Source organism: Microcaecilia unicolor, chromosome 1 (assembly GCF_901765095.1).
Source record: "Microcaecilia unicolor chromosome 1, aMicUni1.1, whole genome shotgun sequence".
NCBI lineage: Eukaryota > Metazoa > Chordata > Amphibia > Gymnophiona > Siphonopidae > Microcaecilia > Microcaecilia unicolor.
Window position 1 is genome coordinate 211,223,431 of NC_044031.1, and position 24,266 is coordinate 211,247,696.

The following is a 24,266-nucleotide window of genomic DNA, read 5'->3' on the forward strand; positions in this document are numbered from 1 at the left end:
AGGAAAGAAAATCCTTATGGAAAGAAATGGCAGGAAATTCTCCAGATGTATTAAAAAAAAAAAAAACCAAATCCTAAAATATATAGTGCAACAAAATGCAGCATTTCAAAAGAGAACTTATGCAGCATACAGCAGTCTGTCTCTCTAACTGCATGCACGCACACACACCGATTAAGCCCTCCCCCTTCCTTGAGTCTCTCCTCCCTCCTCTCCCCTCCCCTCCTCCTTGAGCCTCTCCTCCCTCTCTCCCTCTCTCACCCCCCTCCCATCTCAGCTCTGTCAGTCTCATTCAGCCGGCTGGCTCTCCTGCCTCTCCTCTCTAAGCTCCCCGGATCTGCAGCCATGGCTGACATGAAGACAGGCATCTTCGCCAAGAACGTGCAGAAACGGCTGAGCAGGGCACAGGAAAAGGTGAGGGGGCGAGGAAGAAAGGCAGCCGGGGACCGGGGGCGCTGCTGTCATGGCCCGCAGGGAACGGGAAACCCAGGCTACAGCAAAACGCGGCCGCACCTCTCGGCCCGGGCTGGCAGAAGGGAAGATGGGAGGAAAGGATGCGATCTCTCAGGGATTACTGCAGAAGGGACGCTTGCCATGCCTCGGGGAGGACTTGGGGGCCCCCTCCCCGGCACACAATGGGCAAGCTCAAGGCTCGTGCCCTGCACTCTTCTAGCCTAGCGCATGTATTCCCAGGGCAAAGGCGCCTGTGTGACACTGACAGAAGAAGAAAAGGAGAGGGGGGAGGGGCGTTATCTGAGACATACATTACTAGAGCCCTGCATGGTTGTGTACTTTAATGCAGCAGAATTATCTACATGGGGGTGGGGGTGGAGGTGATTGAACATTACTGCACTTCTGTCCATGCAAGGACTCTACTGAAAATTTAGGCGATGTGTCTTTTCAGCTTCTATTGTATAATTGAAGTATTCTATAGGAAACGTATCCGAATGACCCGTTCCGGCATATATGTCCTACAGAAGGTCAGAGGAAGATGTAAAAGAGCGCAAGCGACCTAATTACAAAAAAAAAGGGGGGGGGGGGACCTAGCCATTTTAAAATTGTGATGCTCATGGGTGTATTTTGAAATGGCTTTCCCCCCCACCTTAAGCTTTCTTCTTTTGGGATACAAGCTATGAGATGATTTGGGTTCAACATAACGTCTTAGTTAATGCATTAGCTTTAACGCTCCAATTGAATGACAATTTGGTGCTGAATTTGGGATCAGTACAATAATTACAAAACTTTTCTGGGAAATAGACTCACTGTTCGCCTACACTGTAAGTTGTTGGCTATTGCATCAGTTGTGTATCTATATTAGAAATGGTTCATTTTATAATACCATCAAGTTTTAAACGACGGAGCGTTTCTTATGCTGTGTGGATGGTTATAGTGCATTGTTCTTATTAATTGATATTTTAGAAAATCTTATTTACTCATTTTACATTTTTAGATATTGTGCTTTAGAATGTCCTCTGTGTTAGGGCAGTAGACAGTTTTTGATCAGGAAAAATACAGCAGTTTATTTTCTTAGGTGGTTTTTTTTAAATGTGGTTTTAAAGTGGACCGACTTCAAGTGAAAAAAGGTAAAATACTACACCAGATTACTGTAGAAAGACAGCTTCTGTCATTCCATGAATTGTTTATTGAGAGACTCTGCTTGTCAGCACGGACCCATGCGCTCACTTTCAACACAATAAGAGCAGAGAAGCCTACTTTAAAAAATGATTGGGGGTGAACACACTGAACAATTTTCCTCAGCATTGGGGCGTGCACACCCTCAGAAGTGGCACCAAACAGTAAGAGGGGTGTATGTCCTTTATTACTAATAACAGTCCTTACTGTGTATCATAATCAGCAATCAATTGCTGTAGAAGCTGGTTGTCCTTTCTTTGGTTGAAAGATGGCTGCTGAGAACGTTTTGGGATTGATAGGGTGCCTGTTTGCAACTGGAATAAATGGCCCTGGGTTCAACATTAGATTCTTACTGTGATTAATAGCTGACATAGCCGTGACACAGAGCTGGCACCACCTATCTCTAAATCACATTCTAAACCAAAGCACTAGACAACATGGGGACAACTCTATAACTGGGTGTCCCCCTTTTAGGCTCCTCTATGCTGTGTGGTGAGAGGCCATTCTATAAGGGCATCTAAGTGCTAAGATTTCATTATAAGTAGCATACTATGCCATACTTTGTATTATTATTTGAATATTTTTACTGCTGTAATTGTCTATTGCTCATGTTTGATTTATTCTTAATGTACACTGCCTTGAGTGAATTCCTTCAAAAAGGCGGTAAATCCTAATAAATATATAAATAAAATACTGTAACCCAGCATCGGCACACCTCAAAAATGTATACACCCACAGTTATAAGATCTGTAGATGTAAATGAGGCAAGGGCACATGTAACCTACAGTATTCTGTATATCATCCCCTGGATTCTATATAGTGCGCCTAAAGATCCGCGCCGAAATCTAAGCATATTCTATAACAATGCGTGTAACTTAATTGGCTTAACAAGCTATTCAGTGCTGATAACAGCTCTTAACAAGCAATACAGAGCACTAATCGACAATAATTAGAATTAACACACACAACTCCTTAAGCGTATTCTGTAATGCAGTGTGCCTAACTTCTAACACACACAGGCAAAAAGGAGCATGTTTATGGGTGGGGAAATGGACATTTTATGGGCATTCCTAAATTTACACGTGGAGTTATGGAATATGGCTCAGTGTGCCTAAATCTATGTGCAGGGATTTACGTTAAGTTTTTGTTGGTGTAAATGGAGGCGTTTAGTTTTAGGCACTGAGATATCAACTAAGTGTATTCTATATACTGCACCTAAATCTAGGCATCCATTATAGACTATGCTTAGTTGGCATTGATTTCTATGCTGATTTTTTAGGCACCATATATAGAATCCCCCCTATATGTGTGACAGCTCTGGGTATGAGAATGCCCCCATGCATTTATGTGCTATGAGCCAGATTCTATAAATGACACTCAAAAATGGGCACTGGAAAAGATTGGCGATAAGCAGAATTCTATAAAGGGCATGTTGCTTAGTGTGATTCCTGTACCCTAATTTTGGCGCCAGACTTACACCTGCTGGAACCTAGTGTAAATGCTGGTGCCAAGTTGGGTGCAGTGACCCATTATTCTCTAACAACACGTGCAACTTTTCAGAACACCCCTCCCATGCCCCTTTTGCACACTATTGGATTTAGGCAACAAGCATCATACAATAGCATGCAAATACTAATTGGTGCCAATTAACATCAGTAATTGGTTGTTAGCAGCTGGTCATTGCTTGTTAACGGCTTGTTAGCCAATTAAGTTGTGCACACATCTTGAGATTGTTCCCAAATTTAGGTACCCAAATCTGGGTGCCATGTTCAGAATCCAGGGGTATGTGATTTATGCACACCTCTACAGAATAACACTTTGCTGCACCTCGCATGCATTAGTGCCAATATTCTGTACATTTATGCATGTAAATGGTGTGTAAATGTGAGCACTCTGTTATAAAATTGCCTGTCATATATCTAAGGGAGCAGTTTGATAAAGGCTTTTCATGCACAAATGCTATTGTACGCATAAAAGGCCTCTTACAATATTACCCTACATGTTCAAGGATGCACCAAGTCAAGTAGGTGCAGAGGCAGAATTATGATGTATATGTGCAATTTATAAAATCTGCCCGCATATGCATATATTTAAAGCTTTTTCATACCAGGTGCAAATTTATTTGAGAGCAATTAGGGTCACTGTAAGAGTCTACTTTATAAAGACACATACCCCCGGATTCTACAAAAGACACCCAAATATGGGTGCAATCCTGATGAGTGCACACAACTTAATTAAGAGCCATATAGTCAATAATTGGATGTTAAAATCAATTGTTGACATTAACTGGCACCAATTAGGATTTGCACACGCTATTCTATAGCCCTGAGTGCCTAAATGCCATCGTACGTGACCCAGAAGGGGGCATGGACGGGATAGGGGCATTCTGAAAATCTGCATGCAGTGTTATAGAATAATGCCATGTATATGTCCACATACCATGAGTTGGGCACCAGCGTTTACAGCAGATTTCTGCTGGCGTAAATTCTAGCACCCAAATTTAGGGATGAGAATTGGTGCTGCATGCTATTCTATAAAGAACACTCAGTCCAAAGTGACCTTTATAGAATAGAGCTTAGTGCCGATTTTTTGGGCACCAATTTTTAGGACCCTTTTACTGAGCTGCGGTAGAGATTAACGTGTGGGTAGTACACGCCAAATCAACACTACCGCAGAGTTAGCACAGGCACCTGGCAGCTATTTCGAAGTTGGTGCATGCTATTTCCCACAGTAGAAAATATTTTTCTAATTTCTACTATGGGGGCATTCCAGGTGCTAATCAGCCGTGTGGCCACATTAGTGTGCGAGCCCTTACCGATATGTCATTGGGTGGCAGTAAAGGCTCAGGCAGTAAATAGCCACATACTGCTTTTCATTTTAGCACACAGCCATTTACTGTCCCAATAAAAAAAGCCTTTTTTTCCCAGCGCGTGCCAATTTCACATGTCCAAACTACCACAGCTTAGTAAAAGGGTGCCTTTGAGTGCTATTTACTGAATGTGGCCCATAGACGGCAATTCTTTAAAGGGATGCCTAGAGGGTGCCTAATTGAAGCCTAAAGTGGACGCCTACTTTTCTTTCTAGAATACTAGTGTAACCAGGTATATATGCATGCATGAGGTTAGCCATAGTGTAAATGCTCACACCTACATTTTATTTATTTATTTATTAGGATTTATTTACCGCCTTTTTGAAGGAATTCATTCAAGGTGGTGCATGCTGGAGATGTGCACATAACCTGTAGTATTCTGTAGGTTACTTGTGTAAGTGTGAGTCCCACCAATGTCTTATCTAGGCCACGCCCTTGTATACACCTACCTGTAAAATGCATGCTATATCGCAGATATGCATCTATTTATTTACAGAATAGTGCATAGCTGAATTTTTAGGCATTTGAACCCGTATGGGCACATATACATGCATTTATGTATATTTGTTGCATAAATGTTACTCCCATAGTAGTTTTCATACTTGGAGACTGTAGAGTCTCTGGGTACATTTTCCCCATGCACTATGCACCATATATGAAAGGCAGAGGACATGTATATTTGTATCTTGAAAGGACCCATGGACTTTTTAACATATTTATAAATGACCTAGAGATGGGAATAACTAGTGAGGTAATTAAATTTGCTGATGACACAAAGTTATTCAAAGTCGTTAAATCATGGGATGATTGTGAAAAATTACAAGAGGACCTTACGAGACTGGGAGACTGGGCATCTAAATGGCAGATGACGTTTAATGTGAGCAAGTGCAAAGTGATGCATGTGGGAAAGAGGAACCCGAATTATAGCTATGTCATGCAAGGTTTCAGGTTAGGAGTCACCGACAAAGAAAGGGATCTAGGTGTCGATGTTGATGATACGTTGAAACCTTCTGCTCAGTGTGCTGCTGCGGCTAAGAAAGCAAATAGAATGTTAGGTATTATTAGGAAAGGAATGGAAAACAAAAATGAGGATGTTATAATGCCTTTGTATCGCTCCAACGGTGCGACCGCACCTCGAATATTGTGTTCAATTCTGGTCCCCGCATCTCAAAAAAGATATAGTGGAATTAGAAAAGGTGCAGAGAAGGGTGACAAAAATGATAAAGGGGATGGGACGACTTCCCTATGAGGAAAGGTTAAAGCGGCTAGGGCTCTTCAGCTTGGAGAAAAGGCGGCTGAGGGGAGATATGATAGAGGTCTATAAAATAATGAGTGGAGTCTGTTTACGCTTTCCAAAAATACTAGGACTAGGGGGCATGCGATGAAGCTACAATGTAGTAAATTTCAAAAACGAATCAGAGAAAATGTTTCTTAACTCAACGTGTAATTAAACTCTGGAATTCATTGCCAGAGAATGTGGTAAAGACGATTAGCTTAGCGGAGTTTAAAAAAGGTTTGGACGGCTTCCTAAAGGAAAAGTCCATAGACCATTATTAAATGGACTTGGGGAAAATCCACTATTTTTGGAATAAGCAGTATAAAATGTTTTGTACTTTTTGGGGATCTTGCCAGGTATTTGTGATCTGGATTGGCCACTGTTGGAAACAGGATGCTGGGCTTGATGGACCTTTGGTCTTTCCCAGTATGGCAATACTTATGTACTTATGACTTGCAGCTTCTTTTTCTGTGGGCACTGTTTGTAGCCAAATTAATGTGCATACTTTTGAAAATACCAAAGCACCTGTAGAACTGCAGTTCCATCCTACCTTTACCTTTTAGATAAAGGCCCTTATTTTACAAACATCCCTATATGAAAATAGCAGCATTTACACACATGTAGAGAGGCATACACATGTAAATGGCATTTTACAACAGAGGCCATTTATATGTGGGGACGCTAAATATGCCTAGATATCAAGGGAGCATGGGTAGGGTGGGGAGAGGAAGTGACCTGGGTGGGCCTACAGTACAGACATGGATTCCTCATTTCACTGCAAAAGATACAATGACATTAGCAACTGTAACTATTGATGTCTGCCCTCTGATCACCCCCTTGCATTGGCCATATCCCATGATCAATCCCTTCCCAATGGTGACCTCCCCATGATCACTCCATGGCAAACCCTCCCTTTTGAAGCAGCAACCCTCCCATGCCACAGCCCCCCGAGGAAGAAATCCCCTCCGATGCCACAACCCCCCCATGACAGAAACTCTGATATAAGTTCCCCCCTGTGATAATCCATCAGAACATAAGAATAGCCATACTAGGTCAGACCAAAGGCCCACCTAGCCCAGTATCCTACTTCCAATAGTGGCCAATCCAGGTTACAAGTATCTGGAAAAACCCCAAATACAAGCCAGATTCCATGCTACCAATCCCAGGACAGGCATTGGCTTCACTATGTCTATCTCAATAGCAGACTATGGACTTTTCCTCTAGGAACTTGTCCATAGCTTTGTTAAGTCCAGATATGCTAAACATTGTTACCACATCCTCCGGCAATGAGTTCCAGAGGTTAACTATTCATTGAATGGAAAAATATTTCCACCTATTTGCCTTAAAAGTATTTCCATGTAACTTCATTGAGTGTCCCCATTGTCTTTCTACTTTTTGAAAGAGTAAAAAATTGATTTACTACACCACTCAAGATTTTGTGGACCTCAATCATATCTCCACTCAGTCGTCTCTTTTCCAGGCTAAAGAGCCCTAACTTATTTAGCCTTTCCTCATATGAGAAGAGTTCCATCTCTGTTATCATTTTGGTCACTCTTCTTTGAACTTTTTCTAATTCCGATATTTATTTTTTGAAATATGGCAACCAGAACTGAATGCAATACTCAAAGTGAGTTCACACCATGGAGCGATACAAAGGTATTATAGTATTCTTGGTCTTATTTACCATCCCTTTCCTCATAATTCCTAGCATCATGTTTGCTTTCTTAGCTGCTGCCACACACACTGGGCAGAAGATTTCAGCGTATTGTCTACAATGACACCTAAATATTTTTCTTGGGTGCTGACTCCCAAGGTGGACCCTAGCATCAGTTAACTATTATTCAGATTATTCTTCCCAATGTGCATCACTTTGCATTTATTCACATTAAACTTCACCTGTCATGTGTATGCCCAGTCTTCCAATTTCCTAAGGTCTCCTTGCAATTTTTCACAGTCCGCATGTGTGTTAACAACTTTGAATAGTTTTGTGTCATCTGCAAATTTAATTACCTCACTAGCCATTCTGATTTCCAGATCATTTATGAATATGTTAAATAGCACCGGTCCCAGTACAGAGCCCTGAGGCACTCCACTATTCACCCTCCTTCATTGACAAAAATGGCCATTTAACCCTACTTTATGTTTTCTTTCCAATAACCAATTCCTAATTCACAACAGAACATTGCCTCCTATCACATGCCTCTTTGATTTTCTCAGGGAATCTCTCTTGAGGGACTTTGTCAAAAGCTTTCTGAAAATCTAGATACACTTCATTAACCGGCTCACCTTTATAGACATATTTACACCTTCAAAGAAATGAAGCAAATTGGTGAGGCAAGACTTCCCTTGGCTGAATCCATGCTGACTCTGTCCCATTAAACTATGTTTATCTATGTGTTCTGTAATTGTATTCTTTATAATAGTTTCCACTATTTTGCCTGGCACTGACTTCAGGCTTTAAGGGTTTGTAATTTCCCAAATCACACTCCAATCTTCACGTACTACAGTCGATTTTAACAATAGGTTATAGATCACTAACAGCAGACCAACAATTTCATATTTTGAGGTTTTTTTTGTACCCTAGATTGCATACCATTCAGTCCAGGTAATTTACTACTCTTTAATTTGCCAATTTGGCTCAGTACGTCTTCCAGGTTCACAGAGATTTATTTCAGTTCCTCTGCATTGTCATCCTTGAAAACCATCTCTAGTACAGGTTGATCTCTTACATCTTCTTCTTCTGCAAAGACTAAAGCAAAGAATTAATTTAGTCTCTCCGCTATGGCCTTGTCCTCCCTGAGTGCCCCTTTTTCTTCTTCATGATCTAATGGTCCCACGGATTCCCTCACAGGCTTTCTGCTTCTGATGTACCTGAAAAGTTTTTACTGTGAGTTTTTGCCTCTGTGGCAAGTTTCTCTTCATATTCTATTTTAGCCTTTTTTGTTAATGCTTTCCATCTAACTTGTCAGTGCTTATGTTGCTTCTTATTTTCTTCATTTGGGTCCTTTTTCCTTTTTTGAACGATGTTCTTTTGAATTTAATAGCCTCTTTCACTTCACCTTTTAACCATGCTGGCTGTAGTTTGCTCTTCTTTTCACCTTTGTAAATATGTGAAATGCATCTGGTCTGGGCTTCCAAGATTGTATTTTTAAACAACATCCATGTCTGATTTAAAGTCCTAACCTTTGCAACTGATCCTTTTAGCTTCTTTGTAGCCGTTTTCCTCATTTAGAAAATTACACTGCTACAGTAGATTTAATTTGTGACCACAACCCCCCACCCCATCAACCTTCCTATTAGGGACCCCCCCCCCCCCAGATAACAACCTCCCCTAAGCTGCCAACCTAAGCAAACTCCCATTCCCATTCTCCACCTAGGCTCCCTGGTGTCAAGTGGATGGGAGTGATGTTCATACTTTCCTACTGTGATGATCTTGGGTCTCAAAATGGCACATTGCGGTATTACCATTAGGGTCAGGTTTTCATATAAGAGCTCCCTCTATAAATGGAGGGACTTACATGTGTAGTCCTGCAACTATTTAGCTAGAGGTGCTATATTTGGCAGAGCCTCTTGTAAAATAGTATGGGAATTTTATTTATTTATTTGTTACATTTGTACCCCACATTTTCCCACCTATTTGCAGGCTCAATGTGGCTTACATAGTACCGTAAAGGCGTTCGCCAAGTCTGGCTGAGAAACAAATACATCTTGACCTGGAGGTGTAAATTCCCCTCTCCATTTATTATATCTGTCTCCATATCCGTTGTTCAAGAATAGTCACGCTTTTACCCACCCAAGGGCAAACAATTTTCAAATATCCCATTTCTTCTGAAAAGCACCGTTTTACTTATATGAATGGTTTTGAAAATTGCTTTCCCCAAGGCTATGCCAGAAGGATTTTATTTTGAATTTAGAGTTCTGTTTATAAAAGTGCAAAGTTTTGTGTGTACCAGACATTAATTCCAAAAAGTCACACAAAATAACTGCAAAGCCTGTGCAAGCTCAGTATGGAGGCACTCAGCGTCTGTTCCTGCGGTTACCACACAGTGCACACATTCACCATATGCAGCCATACTATTGGTAGTGTAACAGCTGGTGCAGTTAAAGAAACACCACCCACTTAATAGCCCTCTCTAACCAGATGACCCCACACCCTGAATTGCTAGCTTGTATTGGAGATTTCCCTGGTGGATAGTGAGGGGCAGGAACAATGTTCCCTCCAAGCTCTGTGAGACTCCTCCACTTACATTCCTGCATGTGGTGGTGGTGCTGTTTCAATATCAGACTCTCAGTAGCGAGGGGCAAGCAAGTTCTTCCAAACTCCAGAGGACCAGCCTGTCACTAGTGATTGAAAACACAATATTGAAGCATCACCTCCCACTGGCAGGAGTAATCCTCAGATGCTTCAGCCCCTTTGGTACTTTGGTTCATATGGTACCTGTTACCCTTAGCAATAGTACCGAGTGACTACTTCTAGAGGTCATAGATGTCGTTTTGAACCCAGACATAGATGAGACAGGAGCACCCAGTTCAAGGGTGAGGGAATCTATATAGTCATGTCAGGGGGGATTTAGGGGATGGGAGGGTTTTTGGAGGGCCGTTTGTATGACATTGTTTTTATCTCCACTGACCACTATAACTATATTGGTGATAGTGCAGAGCACTGACTGCCTTCTATTCACAAAGTGGTAAGTGTCATCCATGCTGTCTGCTGCTGTGACAGCTGTAGCACAGGGTAAGATACTGGTGCACTAAATATTGTCCATGTCTATAACCCACCCATTCTGTACCCATGCCTTGCTCTTCTCTATACCAAGGGGGTGATTCTATAAAGGGTGCTAAAAGATAGAGGGTCCTTTTACAGAGCAGCGGTATGCCCAACATGGTCTTACTGCTCGCTTTTCTGGGACTTCCGCCCTAAGCATGCACCATTTCCAGGGGAAAAAGAAAACCCCTTGAAATGGCTTGTGTGGCGATGACCCGGTGGTAATCGGGCATCGCTGTGCGCCCCCCAGTTACCACTGGGTTAGCGCGAGAGCCCTTATCATCACCTCAATGGGTGGTGGTAAGGGCTTCCCGCCACATGGCCATGTGGTAAAAGTTCTCTTTTTTACCTGCTGCATTAAGGTGCTCACATTTGTGGGAAAAAAGGCCCTGGCATGTGGGAAAAATGGCCCCTGCTGCTAGCGCAGGATCTTTTTTCCCATAGCTTGGTAAAAGGACTCCTCAGTGCCCAAAATCTAAGCACTCAGCTAGTATTCTATTACAGCAAATTTGTGCACCCAATGAGTTACAGAACGCTAACGCAAGCCAGCAATTAGGTGCCAAAATGTACCCATCACCAGTTACACCAGTTCTGTGGCAGGTATAAATGTGAGCACCTTAATGTAGCAATTAGGCGCATAACTCACAGTATTCAATAAGGCATGCACTGAAATAGTTGGAACGTCCATGAACCGCCCATGTGAATACTCCCTTTGCAGTTACACGCTAACCCCTCTGTTTACTAAGCTGCATTAGTGGTTGCCATGTACTAATGCTAACACAGCTCATTCATTTTGAATGGGTTGTGTCGGCATTGCAACACCGCAGCTGCTAGCGTGGCTAAGTAAACAGGGGGTAAACACTTAGGTGCCCAGTTATAGAATAGCACCAAAGTGCACCTAAATGCCATTTCCCCCCCATTTTGGTGCTTAACTACCATTAACTTCATTTTCAATTGACACCTAACTTTTGGCACATTATATAAAATTACCCATAAGCACTTAGTACATGCTAAATGTTGCCTCAGTTTGGTAACTGTTTTCTCAGATGCACACTAAGACATTTTATTTGGATTTTTTTTTTTTTTTTTTGCTCACACCTTTTTCAGTACATAGTAGCTCAAGTGAGTTACATTCAGGTACACTGGCTATTTCTTTGTCCCAAGAAAGCTCACAATCTAAGTTTGTACCTGAGGCAATGGAGGGTTAAGTGAAGCAGCAGCAGGATTTAAACCAGCAACCTCTGGAATGCAAGACTGGTGCTTTAACCACTAGGCCACCCCTCCACTGCATTAGCATGTGAAGTAACTGCTTATTGTACTTCATGAACAAAGCAACTTAGGGGCCCTTTTATTAAAGGGTGTTAAGCCCTATTATCTCTGGGAATGCCACAAGATAAAAGCATTCTGGGGACAGGTGGTCAAATGTTTGGAGACTGTGTTACAGGGGAAGATTCATCTCTCCCCATTGGGTATCTTATTGGATAAATATTAAGTTTTTGAGTCGCACACCAAGGGGGCTCGGCAGTTCATTAGGAAAGCTAGCATAGTGGGGAAAAAACTTATTATGAATGCGTGGGTGACAAAGGATCCTCCCAATTACTGGCACTGGAGGAATCGCCTGCATGACCTATTGTTACAAGAACGGAGGGCGGTGGGATCTTCTCTGAAAAGAAGGAAAGCTTTTTTGGAAATATGGGAACCACTTATACAACAGCTATCACCCAAGGCACGTAGTTTTATTTTAAATCGTTTCTGAAGAGTTTTTTTTTTTTCTCTTCTCCTCCCCGAAAGTTTGTAAATTGGAAAGAGGCACTTTTATCCCAGGCACCGTTATCTTGAGGAATACCACCTTCCCCCTGATTGAATGAAAGAAGATGGATCGAGGAGGGCGCAGAGGGAGGGGGGGCTACCAACGTAAATGTAATGGTGCAGCAGAGGGGATAGTTAGTTGTTGGAAGAGCATGGCCCTTTATAAAATCGTAGGCTAGACAGCCTCTGCATAATTGTGTAAGTAGAGCCGGGCGGAGCAGGATTGACGGGAGGGGGAGGGGGATGGGGGGAGTTAAGCATATTCTTGTTGAATATTAGATGGTGGTTTAGGTATAAGGGTGTGAGTAACAAGTTATGCACATAGTACAAATGTTTTAATGATATTATTGCGGATTTTGAAATTAAATAAGGTACATTACCATCAATAAAAAGTTGAACTACAATGGGGAAAGAGGGAGGACGGGTTAGGGGGGAAGGGAGGCAAGGGTTAAAAAACAGGTTGATGACAGACTTTATCATCTTATTATTATGTTGTCAAGTTCTGACATTGGCAGTAGGGTGAAGCCAGATGCTGAAGGTGCGTAACTTTGATGGTCATCAATAAACTGTAGTTATATAAAGTTTGCTTCAATTGAGAGAGAGGGTAGGAGGGGACGGATAAAATTGTTAAAAGCTTGATGGCTACCTTTAATACATTGCCTTTACTGTATAAGTTTTGATATTTGAATTTCTATATATTTATATTGTTGGAAGTGTTCACTTTGTATTGTCATCAATAAAAATGTTAAATCATAAAGGGTGTTAAGCCCTAACATGTGCTTAGTGTATGATAAACAAGCTACTGCAAAATGCATTAAAGCATTTGCCTGTTAGTGCATACTAACCCCTGAATGCTATAAAAATTGTGCATGCAAATTTGGGCATGCTCTGAATTTGCACACATAATTTAATTACATAACAAGCCAATTAGTGCCAATAATTGGCTTTTTAACAAGCGATTATTGGCATTAATTAGATTTAATTAGAACTTACGCTTGTAAATTTAGGTGCAGGATCTGTGCCTTAATTTTACACATGGCCTAAAAAAGGGGGCATGGAAATGGGAGGGTCATGGGCATTTTGGGGTGAATTGGGGCCTGGTTTTGAGTTACATGCGTAATTATAGAGTATGGGGGCTCCATGCATACATTTAGGTGTGGGCTTTTGCACCACATTTTCATTGGAGGAAATGGCAATGCCTAAATTTATGCATGGCCCCCTGCGCCTGAGCACTATTCTATAAACCACATCTAACTTTAAGTATGGTTTATAGAATGATGCTTTTTGGGGCGCTGATTTTGTGGCACCATAAATAGAATCTAGCCTTAAGTGTGCATTAACTATTTGAATAGAACATATAATTTTTAGAGGGGGCATATCATGGGTGGAGAATGGATGTGGAAGTATTAACCGGCTAGCATGTTTGCATTAGTACCCACTAATTGGATAATGTAAATAGGGGCCCTTTTACTAAAGGGTTGCCGTACAAAAGAAAGAAGGACTACTATTGCATTGAATCTGGGCTTAGCATGCAGTAAAGTCCAATGTTAAGACTTGCCAAGCCCTGTAGTAAAAGGTATTTTGTATTCTGCTTTACCAACGGTACTTCAAGCTGGAAGGTTTACTGGCTGTTGTGCTGCTTCATAATAGCTTGTTTCTTCTCTTCTGGAATTCAGTTTGAATTTGGTTATTACATTACTGCTGCACCAAAGCACAGAATAGTGACTTACATTATCCAGAATCTTACATGATATGAGTGACAAGGTTCAATTTGACCATAACCCATGATACAATCTCCTTCTCCACCCCCCCCCCCCATCCTTTATACCTCCAAATTACGTAGTGTGAACCAGCATTGTTAAGGTTTCTGCATTTTCTATTGACATACACTCCATACACACAAGGCCATGCAGTTGATTTCTCCATAACACCAAGGTCAGAGGCTGTTCTGCAGTCCACTGCAGTAAGCTACATCAAATTTGCTTTACAAATAAGCATGGTCTTCCATCTTGTCTAACAAACTCAGCTGGGGACTTGCATCCAGTCTTACTGCAAGCATACCACTTAAATGTTCCTATACACTGGTCCAAAAGTCTGCAATTCTTGGACAGTCCCACAATATTGGAAGCCAATAAGTTGCAATAAGCCAGTGACTTATTGGAAGCCAATAAGTTGCAAGATGCGAGAGACAACATGGTTTTACCAAAGTTAAATCGTGCCAAACGAATTTCATTGAATTCTTTGACTGGGTGACGAGAGAATTGAATCAGGGACGTGCTATAGACGTAATCTACCTAGATTTCAGCAAAGCTTTTGACACGGTTCCCCATAGGAGGCTCTTGAATAAACTTGACAGGCTGAAGATAGCACCCGACGCGGTGAACGGGATTAGGAACTGGTTGGCGGACAGATGCCAGAGGGTAGTGATTAATGGAATTCGCTCGGATGAGGGAAAGGTGAGCAGTGGAGTTCTTCAGGGATCGGTGCTGGGGCTGATTCTGTTCAATATATTTGTGAGTGACATTGCCGAAGGGTTAGAAGGTAAAGTTTGCCTTTTTGCAGATGATACCAAGATTTGTAACAGAGTGGACACCCCAGAGGAAATGGAAAACATGAAAAAGGATCTGCACAAGCTAGAAGAATGGTCTAATGTTTGGCAATTAAAATTCAATGCAAAGAAATGCAAAGTGATGCACTTAGGGAGTAGAAATCCACGGGAGACGCATGTGTTAGGCAATGAGAGTCTGATATGTACAGACAGGGGGAGGGATTTTGGGGTGATAGTATCTGAGGATCTGAAGGCGACGAAACAGTGTGACAAGGCAGTGGCCGTAGCTAGAAGGTTACTAGGCTGTATAGACAGAGGTGTGACCAGCAGAAGAAAGGAGGTGTTGATGCCCCTGTACAAGTCGTTGGTGAGGCCCCACTTGGAGTATTGTGTTCAGTTTTGGAGGCTGTATCTTTGCTAAGGATGTAAAAAGAATTGAAGCAGTGCAAAGAAAAGCTACAATAGTGGTATGGGATTTGCGTTGCAAGACGTATGAGGAGAGACTGGCTGACCTGAACGTGTATACCCTGAAGGAAAGGAGAAACAGGGGTGATATGATACAGACATTCACATATTTGAAAGGTATTAATCCGCAAACAAACCTTTTCCGGAGACGGGAAGGCGGTAGAACTAGAGAACATGAAATGACGTTGAAGGGGGGCAGACTCAGGAAAAATGTCAGGAAGTATTTTTTCACGGGGAGAGTGGTGGATACTTGGAATGCCCTCCCGCAGGAGGTGGTGGAGATGAAAATGCGTGGGATAAACATAAAGGAATCCTGTTCAGAAGGAATGGATCCTCAGAAGCTTAGCAGAGATTGGGTGGCAGCACCGGTGGTTGGGAGGTGGGGCTAGTGGTTGGGAGGTGGGGCTAGTACTGGGCAGACTTCTACAGTCTGTGCCCTGAAAATGGCAGATACAAATCAAGGTCAGGTATACATATAAAGTAGCACATATGAGTTTATCTTGTTCGGCAGACTGGATGGACCATACAGGTGTTTCTCTGCCATCATCTACTATGTTACCCCGTATACAATATTTTAAGGCACCCAATATTTTAAGGCATCCCCTTCTGCATATGCTATTCCCATCTTACTGGCTCGCAGAGGGTGTATATACATTTGATGGAGAATGTAAAATGGAGTTCTCGTAACTGACTGTTCTGGAATTTAATCCAAATCCCCAAGGTTAAATCAGCTCAGTAAAACATAGGCCATCTTAATACGCATAAGAACATAAGAATAGCCATACTGGGTCAGACCAATGGTCCATCTAGCCTAGTATCCTGTTTTCAACAGTGGCTAAGCCAGGTCATAAGTACCTGGCAGAAACCCAAATAGCAGCATTCCATGCTATCACTCCCAGTGCAAGCTGTGCTTCCCATGTCTGTCTCAATAGCAGACTATGGACTTTTCTTCCAGGTAGGGCTGGCATTAGGGGGTAGGAAACAGGGCAACTGCCCTGGGCCCCCATATCATTGGATGCCCAAACCTGCCTCAAGCGAAAGGAGGCATAGGCTGAAGACCAGATTTTGGACTCCCTCCCCAGGTTCTGCCCTGGGCCCTTCAATGTCTAACACCAGCCCTGTCCAAACCTTTTTTAAACCCAGATACGCCAACTGCTGTTACTACATCCTCTGGCAAAGAGTTCCAGAGCTTAATTATTTGTTGAGTGAAAAAATGTTTCCTCCTATTTGTTTTAAAAGTATTTCCATGTAACTTCATTGAATGCCCCTTAGTCTTTATACTTTTTGAAAGAGTAAAATATCAATTCACTTCTACTCATTCTACATCACTCAGGATTTTGTAGACCTCAATCATATCTCCCCTCAGCCAACCCTTTTCCAAGCTGAAGAGCCCTAACCTCTTTAGCCTTTCTTTATATGAGAGGAGTTCCATCTCCTTTATCATTTTAGGTGACAAGAACTGAATGCAATACTCAAGGTGAGGTCGCAATGTGGAGCGATACAGAGGCATTATAGTATTCTTGGTCTTATTTACCATCCCTTTCCTAATAATTCCCAGCATCCTGTTTGCTTTTTTGGCCACCGCTGCACCCTGAGCAGAAGATTTCAGCGTATTGTCTACAATGACACCTAGCATCAGGTAACTATGATTTGATGATTATTCCCAACGTGCATCACTTTGCATTTGTCCACAAATTTCTTTTGCCATTTGGCCAGAATTAAAGTGTGGTAAGTGCAAAGCTTCTACACAGAGGTAAACTCTCAAAAGGTCGCTGAAAGTTAGGTGGCGAGCTGATGCATGCTAAGTGCAAATTCTTCAACAGCAGTTGTACATGCAACTACCATTACAGAACAGTGGTGTAAGGCTGCATTTACGGGCCTAACTTTAGGCACAAGCACCTATGCCAACTCAGTGGCTGACGTCAATGCTCATGTAGTTAGACAGAAATGTTAGTATCCTATAACCCATGTAGGTCACTGCTTGACATGCCCCTCCCAGGTCCACCCCCCTCCCCTGAAGTTGTGGGCTTTAAAATCTGAGGGTGCAAACTTAAACTGTGACTAAGGGCAGTTATTTGTGTAACTGCTAATTAGAGCCAATAATTGTTTTTAAATGCCAATTAACAGCCAATTCTTGACTTAAGTTATGTGCGCAATTGATCTTATTCTTATTGATCTTTGCGTCAGAAATTTGAGTGTAAAAGTTTCTAGAATTAGGGGGTAAGTGTTTGGGGCCTGCTCAACATCTTTATTGCTAATTGGCCCATGTTTGTGTACAGAGTTAACATATACTGTTATGTATAAGGCACAGTTCCTGCCTATTTCCAGGTTTGTAAATTTAAACTCGTTTAGTAAAAGAGGCCTGTAAATTTTAGCTAACTGTGGACAGAATTTGTCATCTTGAAATAACAGTCTTGGATCTTGAATTTGTATAACAAATTACAAACAAATCCCCATGTTTACAAAGCCGCACGGCAATGCCAACACAGCCCATTGAAAGTGAATGGGCTGTGTCGGCATTAGCGTACTGGCAGCTGCTAGCAGGGTTTTGTAAATGGGGGGGGGGGGAGGGAAGGCTATCATGCATGCTAAGACCATTTAGCAACCCACAAAATAAATACTCATGTGAGGGGATAATTTTATAAAGCTTTGTTTGGGGGGGGGGGGGAGAGAAACATGTTCAACATGCAGAAAATTGTGTATGGATATTCACTTGTAAAAAAAAAATAAGTAGGCAGACTCTCCATAGTGGAAGTGTAGAGACCCAGGGAAAAGAGTGAAGGTATTTCTTTGTAACAGGAGCCCTCAGCTGGGAGACAGACAAGTGGGCAGAACTTCCAAGTTGCCCAGCTCCAGAAGGGAGATTTTAGGCTAGTTCTGGATTTCTAGCAACCCCCCTCCTGAAGCATTATAGGACCCTGCAGCACTTATTTCAATGGGTAAAATCAGGGACTACAAATTCCACACTGCTTTAGGACGTAAACTTAAAACCAGGACTAGCAAAAAAGGTCTTCCTCCTAGAACTGGGTAAGTTGGTACTTTGAGTGGGGGCAGGGCTTTAGTAAGGTACTGAGAGAGATAGTCAATGCCTGGCACATGGAGCAGAATTCCCTGAAGCTAAGAACCAGCCTGGTGCTCTAGGGCAGGAAGGGTTACAGTCAAATCAGGGAAAGGTAGAAATCCAGATTAGCTCCAGGATTCAGGGTACTTTCCAGACTGGTTGTGTACATTCATTCTCCTGCATTGTAAGACAAAGGGAGAGGGAATCTTAATATGTATTGGAGTTGGGGGGGGGGGGGGGATGGAGCAGGGTTCCACAGAAAAGTCCTGTAATGCTGTAACCCCAATGCAGGAAGGCTGGCTGAAGGAAAACCTATAGCAATCCTAATGCTGTAGCACAGTGGAAGGGGCCGTTTGAAAGACCAATGCAACCAAACTGTGCTAGAACTGTGAGAAGAAAACCCTGGCCTGGTGTTGAGGCTTGTAAAAAGGTCAAGTGATAATAATTCACAGATGTAAGAAGCATTATCAAACGTAAGCTAAGGAAGGATGGATCTTTTGTTTAAGAATTTATTTGTAAAAGAAGGATAACTAGTAATGTAGCCTTAAGAAATTAACCTGAGGTCCAGGATCAGATGGCTGCTGAGTTAGTAGTTCACAAATAAAGAATCAATGTACCTTAAATTCCTTTAAAGGAGACCTATGGAAGTGCAGTAATATGTCTTCTGTTGGTGGCCTAGAGAGTGGGAACCCTACTTGGCCTTTGGGAGGACTGTGGTAGAACCCCTGAGTAGCTGCATAATTCCAAAGCCAGCTAAGTTTAATTTCCAACATTTATATTCTGTTTTCCCCACAAAGGTCTCAAAGTGGACTACAAAGAAACACAGAACACCTTCTAAATGTATTATATGTTTATATAAAACATTTATACCCACCAAATCACAAATGACTCAGCATTCAAAGTGGGCTCATGCCCACTTAAATCACTTGTGGCCACCCAGTGGCCGATATTCTATGACACTTAACTGAGCAGTGGCACTGAATATCAGCTCTGACCGGCCATTTCCAAAGTGGGAAGGTCAGGGGCGGTACAGGGGAAAGAGTTGGCGGGGAGCTGGCAGTTATGTGGGTGCCAGCAGTATTCAGTGCTGATACCCACAAAGCAGGTGAATTTAGGACTGCTCAAAAGCTGGTGCCTGACTCCAATCTGCCTGCCACCCCTCTGAATCAGCACCCCTCCTTTTGATCCACCTCCCACCCCACAATGAGGGCCATACATCCCTCCCAACACCCCAATGAGTCGACCCCCGTCTCAAACCTCCCACCTCTCAGGATCGCCTCCCCCACCCTGGCCTATCTGAAGTCTGGGTAGGAGCGAAACCCACTTGCTCCTGCCCTAAGCGGCTGTGACTCCAACCTGGCTTTCAAACAAAATGGAAACGCATACACAGATCACAACATATGGACAGGAGTCTAAACCTTTACAATGGATAAGGGCCCCCAGTTGAGCTGATGTATGACCACTGCTACCAGTTCTGCAGGAATTCCACTGTGATTTTGCTGATGGTTCTTCAAAGGCCATGATGACTTTAGGATTTTTGGAGTATTATAGATAGAAAGTATGCTGTAGCTGTTCACCTTGCAAACTTAAGAGATATATTTTTTTAATGGATGTAACAGTTCAAGGGGAAGTGAGCCCGTGGACCTGGGTACCGACTATGGGAGGCGAGTCACTTGAGCTGAGCACAGCACTAGGGCAAAGTACTAGGCAGGACTTGGCAGTAAACAACCATAATAACAAACTTTATCCACTTTTTTTTTAAAGATTTTTTATGTGCTCTTAAAGAATTCTTAAGGTCTACCGGAGACCAACATAGGTCTTATTTTTTCCACAAGCAATTAATCATCGCACATATTGTTTTTTCTTTGCGCTATTCCATGCTCGCTGTTTAAACACACTTATTTAATACAATATAATGCCACTTAAGTTGTAGAGGTTCTGGGTCCTTGTGCCTGCTACTTGTTGCTTTGTCTGCTTCTGCTACTGCTCATTGGGAAAAGCAGCTGTGGCCATGGGAGAGTGGCAGGAGATAGGGGGATTATGGGGAAGAAAAAAAAAGGTGCTTACAAAAAGCCCTGGTGATGTCACTCCTGGCACGCCCTCAACAATTCGTGCCGCAAGCTCTAAAAACTTTGGGCTGCGGTGTGTGTGCATGCCCTAGGAATCCAGCATGCAGCTATAGGGAGAAGGCAGGTCGCTGTCCACAGGAGCACTGATGGAACAGTAAGTGCGATACGGGTTGGGGCACAAGTCACGGCAGAATCGTGACAATAGAGAAGCATTGTGAGAACAGTTTACTGTCTGTATCGCTTCATGATGAGACCTCACCTTGAGTACTGCATTCAGTTCTGGTCACCGTATCTCAAAAGGTATAGCAAAATTAGAAAAGGTTGAAAGAAGAGCAACCAAAATGATAAAGGGCATGGAACTCCTCCCATATGAGGAAAGGTTAAAGAGCTTGGAAAAGAGACAGCTGAGGGGGATATGATTGAGGTGTACAAAATCCTGAGTGGTGTAGAATGGGTAAAAGTGAATTGATTTTTTACTCTTTCAAAAAGTACAAAGGCTAGGGGGACACTCAATGAAATTACATGGAAATACTTTTAAAACAAATAGGAGGAAATATTGTTTTTCACCCCAAGAATAGTCAGGCTCTAGAACTCATTGCCAGAGAATGTGGTAACAGCGGTTAGTGTATCTGTGTTTAAAAAAGGTTTGGACAAGTTCCTGGAGGAAAGGGCCATAGTCTGCTATTGAGATAGACAGAGGGGAAGCCACTGTTTGCCCTGGGATTTGATGCATGGAATGTTGCTACTAATTGGGTTTCTGCCAGGTACTTGTGACCTGGATTGGCCACTGTTGGAAACAGGATATTGGGCTAGATGGACCATTGGTCTGACCCAGTATGGCTATTCTTATGTTCTTATGTCTTTTGGTGGGAAGAAACATATACAAGATCCAGCTATAGCATCATTTACTACAAAGCATTTTATCAATAGAAATTGCATACTTAATAGAATAGTTTGTAATCCATATCCAGACAGAAGTAAATGTGCAGGGACACAGAGGGAATTTACTGTGGCTGAGTAATGTATCCAGGGGCTTAAGTTCTGCTGCTGAAGGCAGTATAGTTGAGATGGTCTGGGATTACCTTATATGGATATTTTTAGTTTATCAACCCGAAAAGAAGTTAAGATGCAATGTGAGAATAATATAGTTCACTCCTTCAGTCCTAGGGTGAATGGTAACTTGGAAGTATTATTGAATGGTCTTGGGACCAATATTGGTTTGGCAATTTGAGTTAATGGAGCTAATACTAAGATGTAATCCCAAGACTGTCACAGGCTGTAGAGCCTTAGGAACTGAAACAAGAAATGATCTTGGTTAATCATCAGTGAGTGTAGAAGAGTTGTAATTAGTGCTTTATTAAAAAAATAAACCTTGTTCTTGCTTGGATAGAGTGGAATTTTGGCTAATAAAATGAAATCTAAAAATACCTGAGTAATTGGCCTCACAGGAGGTGTGGAAGAGACTTTTGTGGGAGATCTTAGTGATAAGATTATTTCATTCTCTCAGATTCTGAATGCTGAATTTGATACTAAATTTAGAGAGGATAAAGACATAGCGCTGCTAATATAAAAGATAAAATAATTTTAGAGAGACTAGTAATATGCAGCAACCTGGTTGGACAGCAGTTACGTGAAAGTTGTGATCCCTCCTGCCTTGTTATTTAGTTTTTTTTGCAAACACTAAACAAAAAGCTATTCACTGATAATTCCAGACAGAAAATATGTTTGATGTTGATGCTCAAAGAATAAAGGGGCACTTTTTCAAAGGCGTGTAGGTGCCTTTGCATGTCAAATTGGAACTACCGCCCAACTACTGTGTCCCCGGGGTGGTAATTCCATTTTTGGCGTGTGCCTAAAACACATGGCAGAAAATATTTTGTATTTTCTACTGCGGGGCCCTTACCTGACGGTAATCGGCAGTTGGTGCACGCTGTACTCTTGCTGCCTGGTTAGCGCATGAGACCTTACACTGGGTGGCGTTAAGGTCTCAGGCTGAAAATGGATGTGCGCTGGTTTTCATTTTGCCGCACGTCCATTTTCTGGCACATTGAAAAAAATCCCCTATTTTCCAGGCACGCTCAGGAAATGGACTAGCACGCGTCCAAAACACATGCATACATCAGCGCAAGTCACTTTTGGGCTTGCCTTAGTAAAAGGGCCCCATAGTATTTTCTCTATCTGGTTTTATTTGAAAGAAGAATTTCGATAGATTGAGCATGGAAATTGCTGCTTTATAGTTAAGGTTGATGACAGATAGTGCATGGAATCTCCTTTGGGGTAATTTTATAAACCATGTTGCAAGGGTAAAGCATGTTTTACATGCAGGAAGTGGTGATTATAAAACAATGACACCACATGTAGGCATCACTGGTAGTGTAGTTTGGCAGAGCCATGGTGGAATTGCAATATACACATGTATTTATAACATATGCGTGAATGCACGTAGGTGCCCTTTTACTAAAGCGCCTTAGGTTTTGCACTTAAAAGACTAGATTCTATATATCACGCCTAAAAAATCAGCACTGAAAAAATACACCTAGGCGCATTCTATATAGAATATGCCTACATTTCTGTGTGGTTTATAGAATGCACTGAGTGCCCATCAGCGTGACTCAATTTAGCAACAGGCAGTTATGCCAAGTAAAACATGGTGTAAATGCCTAAATTTGGCACAGACCGGGTATATTCTAACAGCACATCGGTTTTAGAAATGCCCATGACCCGCTCATTCTTCACCCATGGTCGGACCCCCTTTTCAACTATGTGACTTAGAATTTACATGCATCATGTTACAGAATATGCTTAGACAGTTGTGTGTATAAATTCTAATTAATGCCAATTAGTGTCAATAATTGCTTGTTAATTGGCAATTATCAGCACTGATTAACTTGCTAACTAATTAAGTTGCATGCACAAATCCAGAATGCACAACTTAAGTCGTGCTATATAGAATCTGGGGGAAAGCGCATTAATCTTTGCTATTATCATGCAGTAAGTGCAAAGCCAACATGGCGACTCTTCAGGGCATGCCAAGTATTTCTGCTTCAGTTCCTTCACAGAATCGCTTGGTAGTGCTCATGCACACTGGCCACAATTAGTGTGGACACACTTAGCGCTTCCTATTGAGGAGGCACGAGGGAGTATCCTATATAATAAAACACCCTCAACGTTCTGAGGACACTGACGTCAGTGAAGCCAAGCCCTGACTTCCTTCAAAAAGGTTCGAAGGTTCGTGGTGGTGAAGCCACCAAAATCGCTCCGTGCCCCGCCCTCGAGGGCGGAGTAATGGCAGAACAACGAAGGGGTTGGCTAGGGAGGGAGGGGGGGTTGGCGATGAAAACCTTGCTAGCGCCCATTTCATTTGCTCTGAAACGGGCCTCTTTTACTAGTATTCTATAAATGGCACCTAAAAGTTGGTGCCAAAATTAAAAAAGGTGCAGAGAAGGGCGACGAAAATGATAAAGGGGATGGGACGACTTCCCTATGAGGAAAGGCTAAAGCGGCTAGGGCTCTTCAGCTTAGAGAAAAGGCGGCTGAGGGGAGGAGATATGATAGAGGTCTATAAAATAATGAGTGGAGTTGAATGGGTAGATGTGAAGCATCTGTTCACGCTTTCCAAAAATACTAGGACTAGGGGGCATGCGATGAAGCTACACAGTAGTACATTTAATTCGAATCAGAGAAAATTTTTCTTCACTCAACGTGGTAAAGGCAGTTAGCTTAGCAGAGTTTTAAAAAGGTTTGGATGGCTTCCTAAAGGAAAAGTCCATAGACC

General features: G+C 42.3%; 1 protein-coding gene across 1 annotated transcript in view; it reads left to right on the forward strand.

Annotated features, from left to right (window-relative positions):
- Positions 1-342: 342 nt before the first annotated feature.
- The window catches only part of AMPH (amphiphysin), a 296,706-nt gene continuing 272,782 nt past the window's right edge, over positions 343-24,266 (forward strand). Inside the window, exon 1 of the mRNA XM_030207529.1 lies at positions 343-411. Coding sequence (XP_030063389.1) covers positions 343-411 — 69 coding nt within the window. The remainder of the gene's footprint in view (positions 412-24,266) is intronic.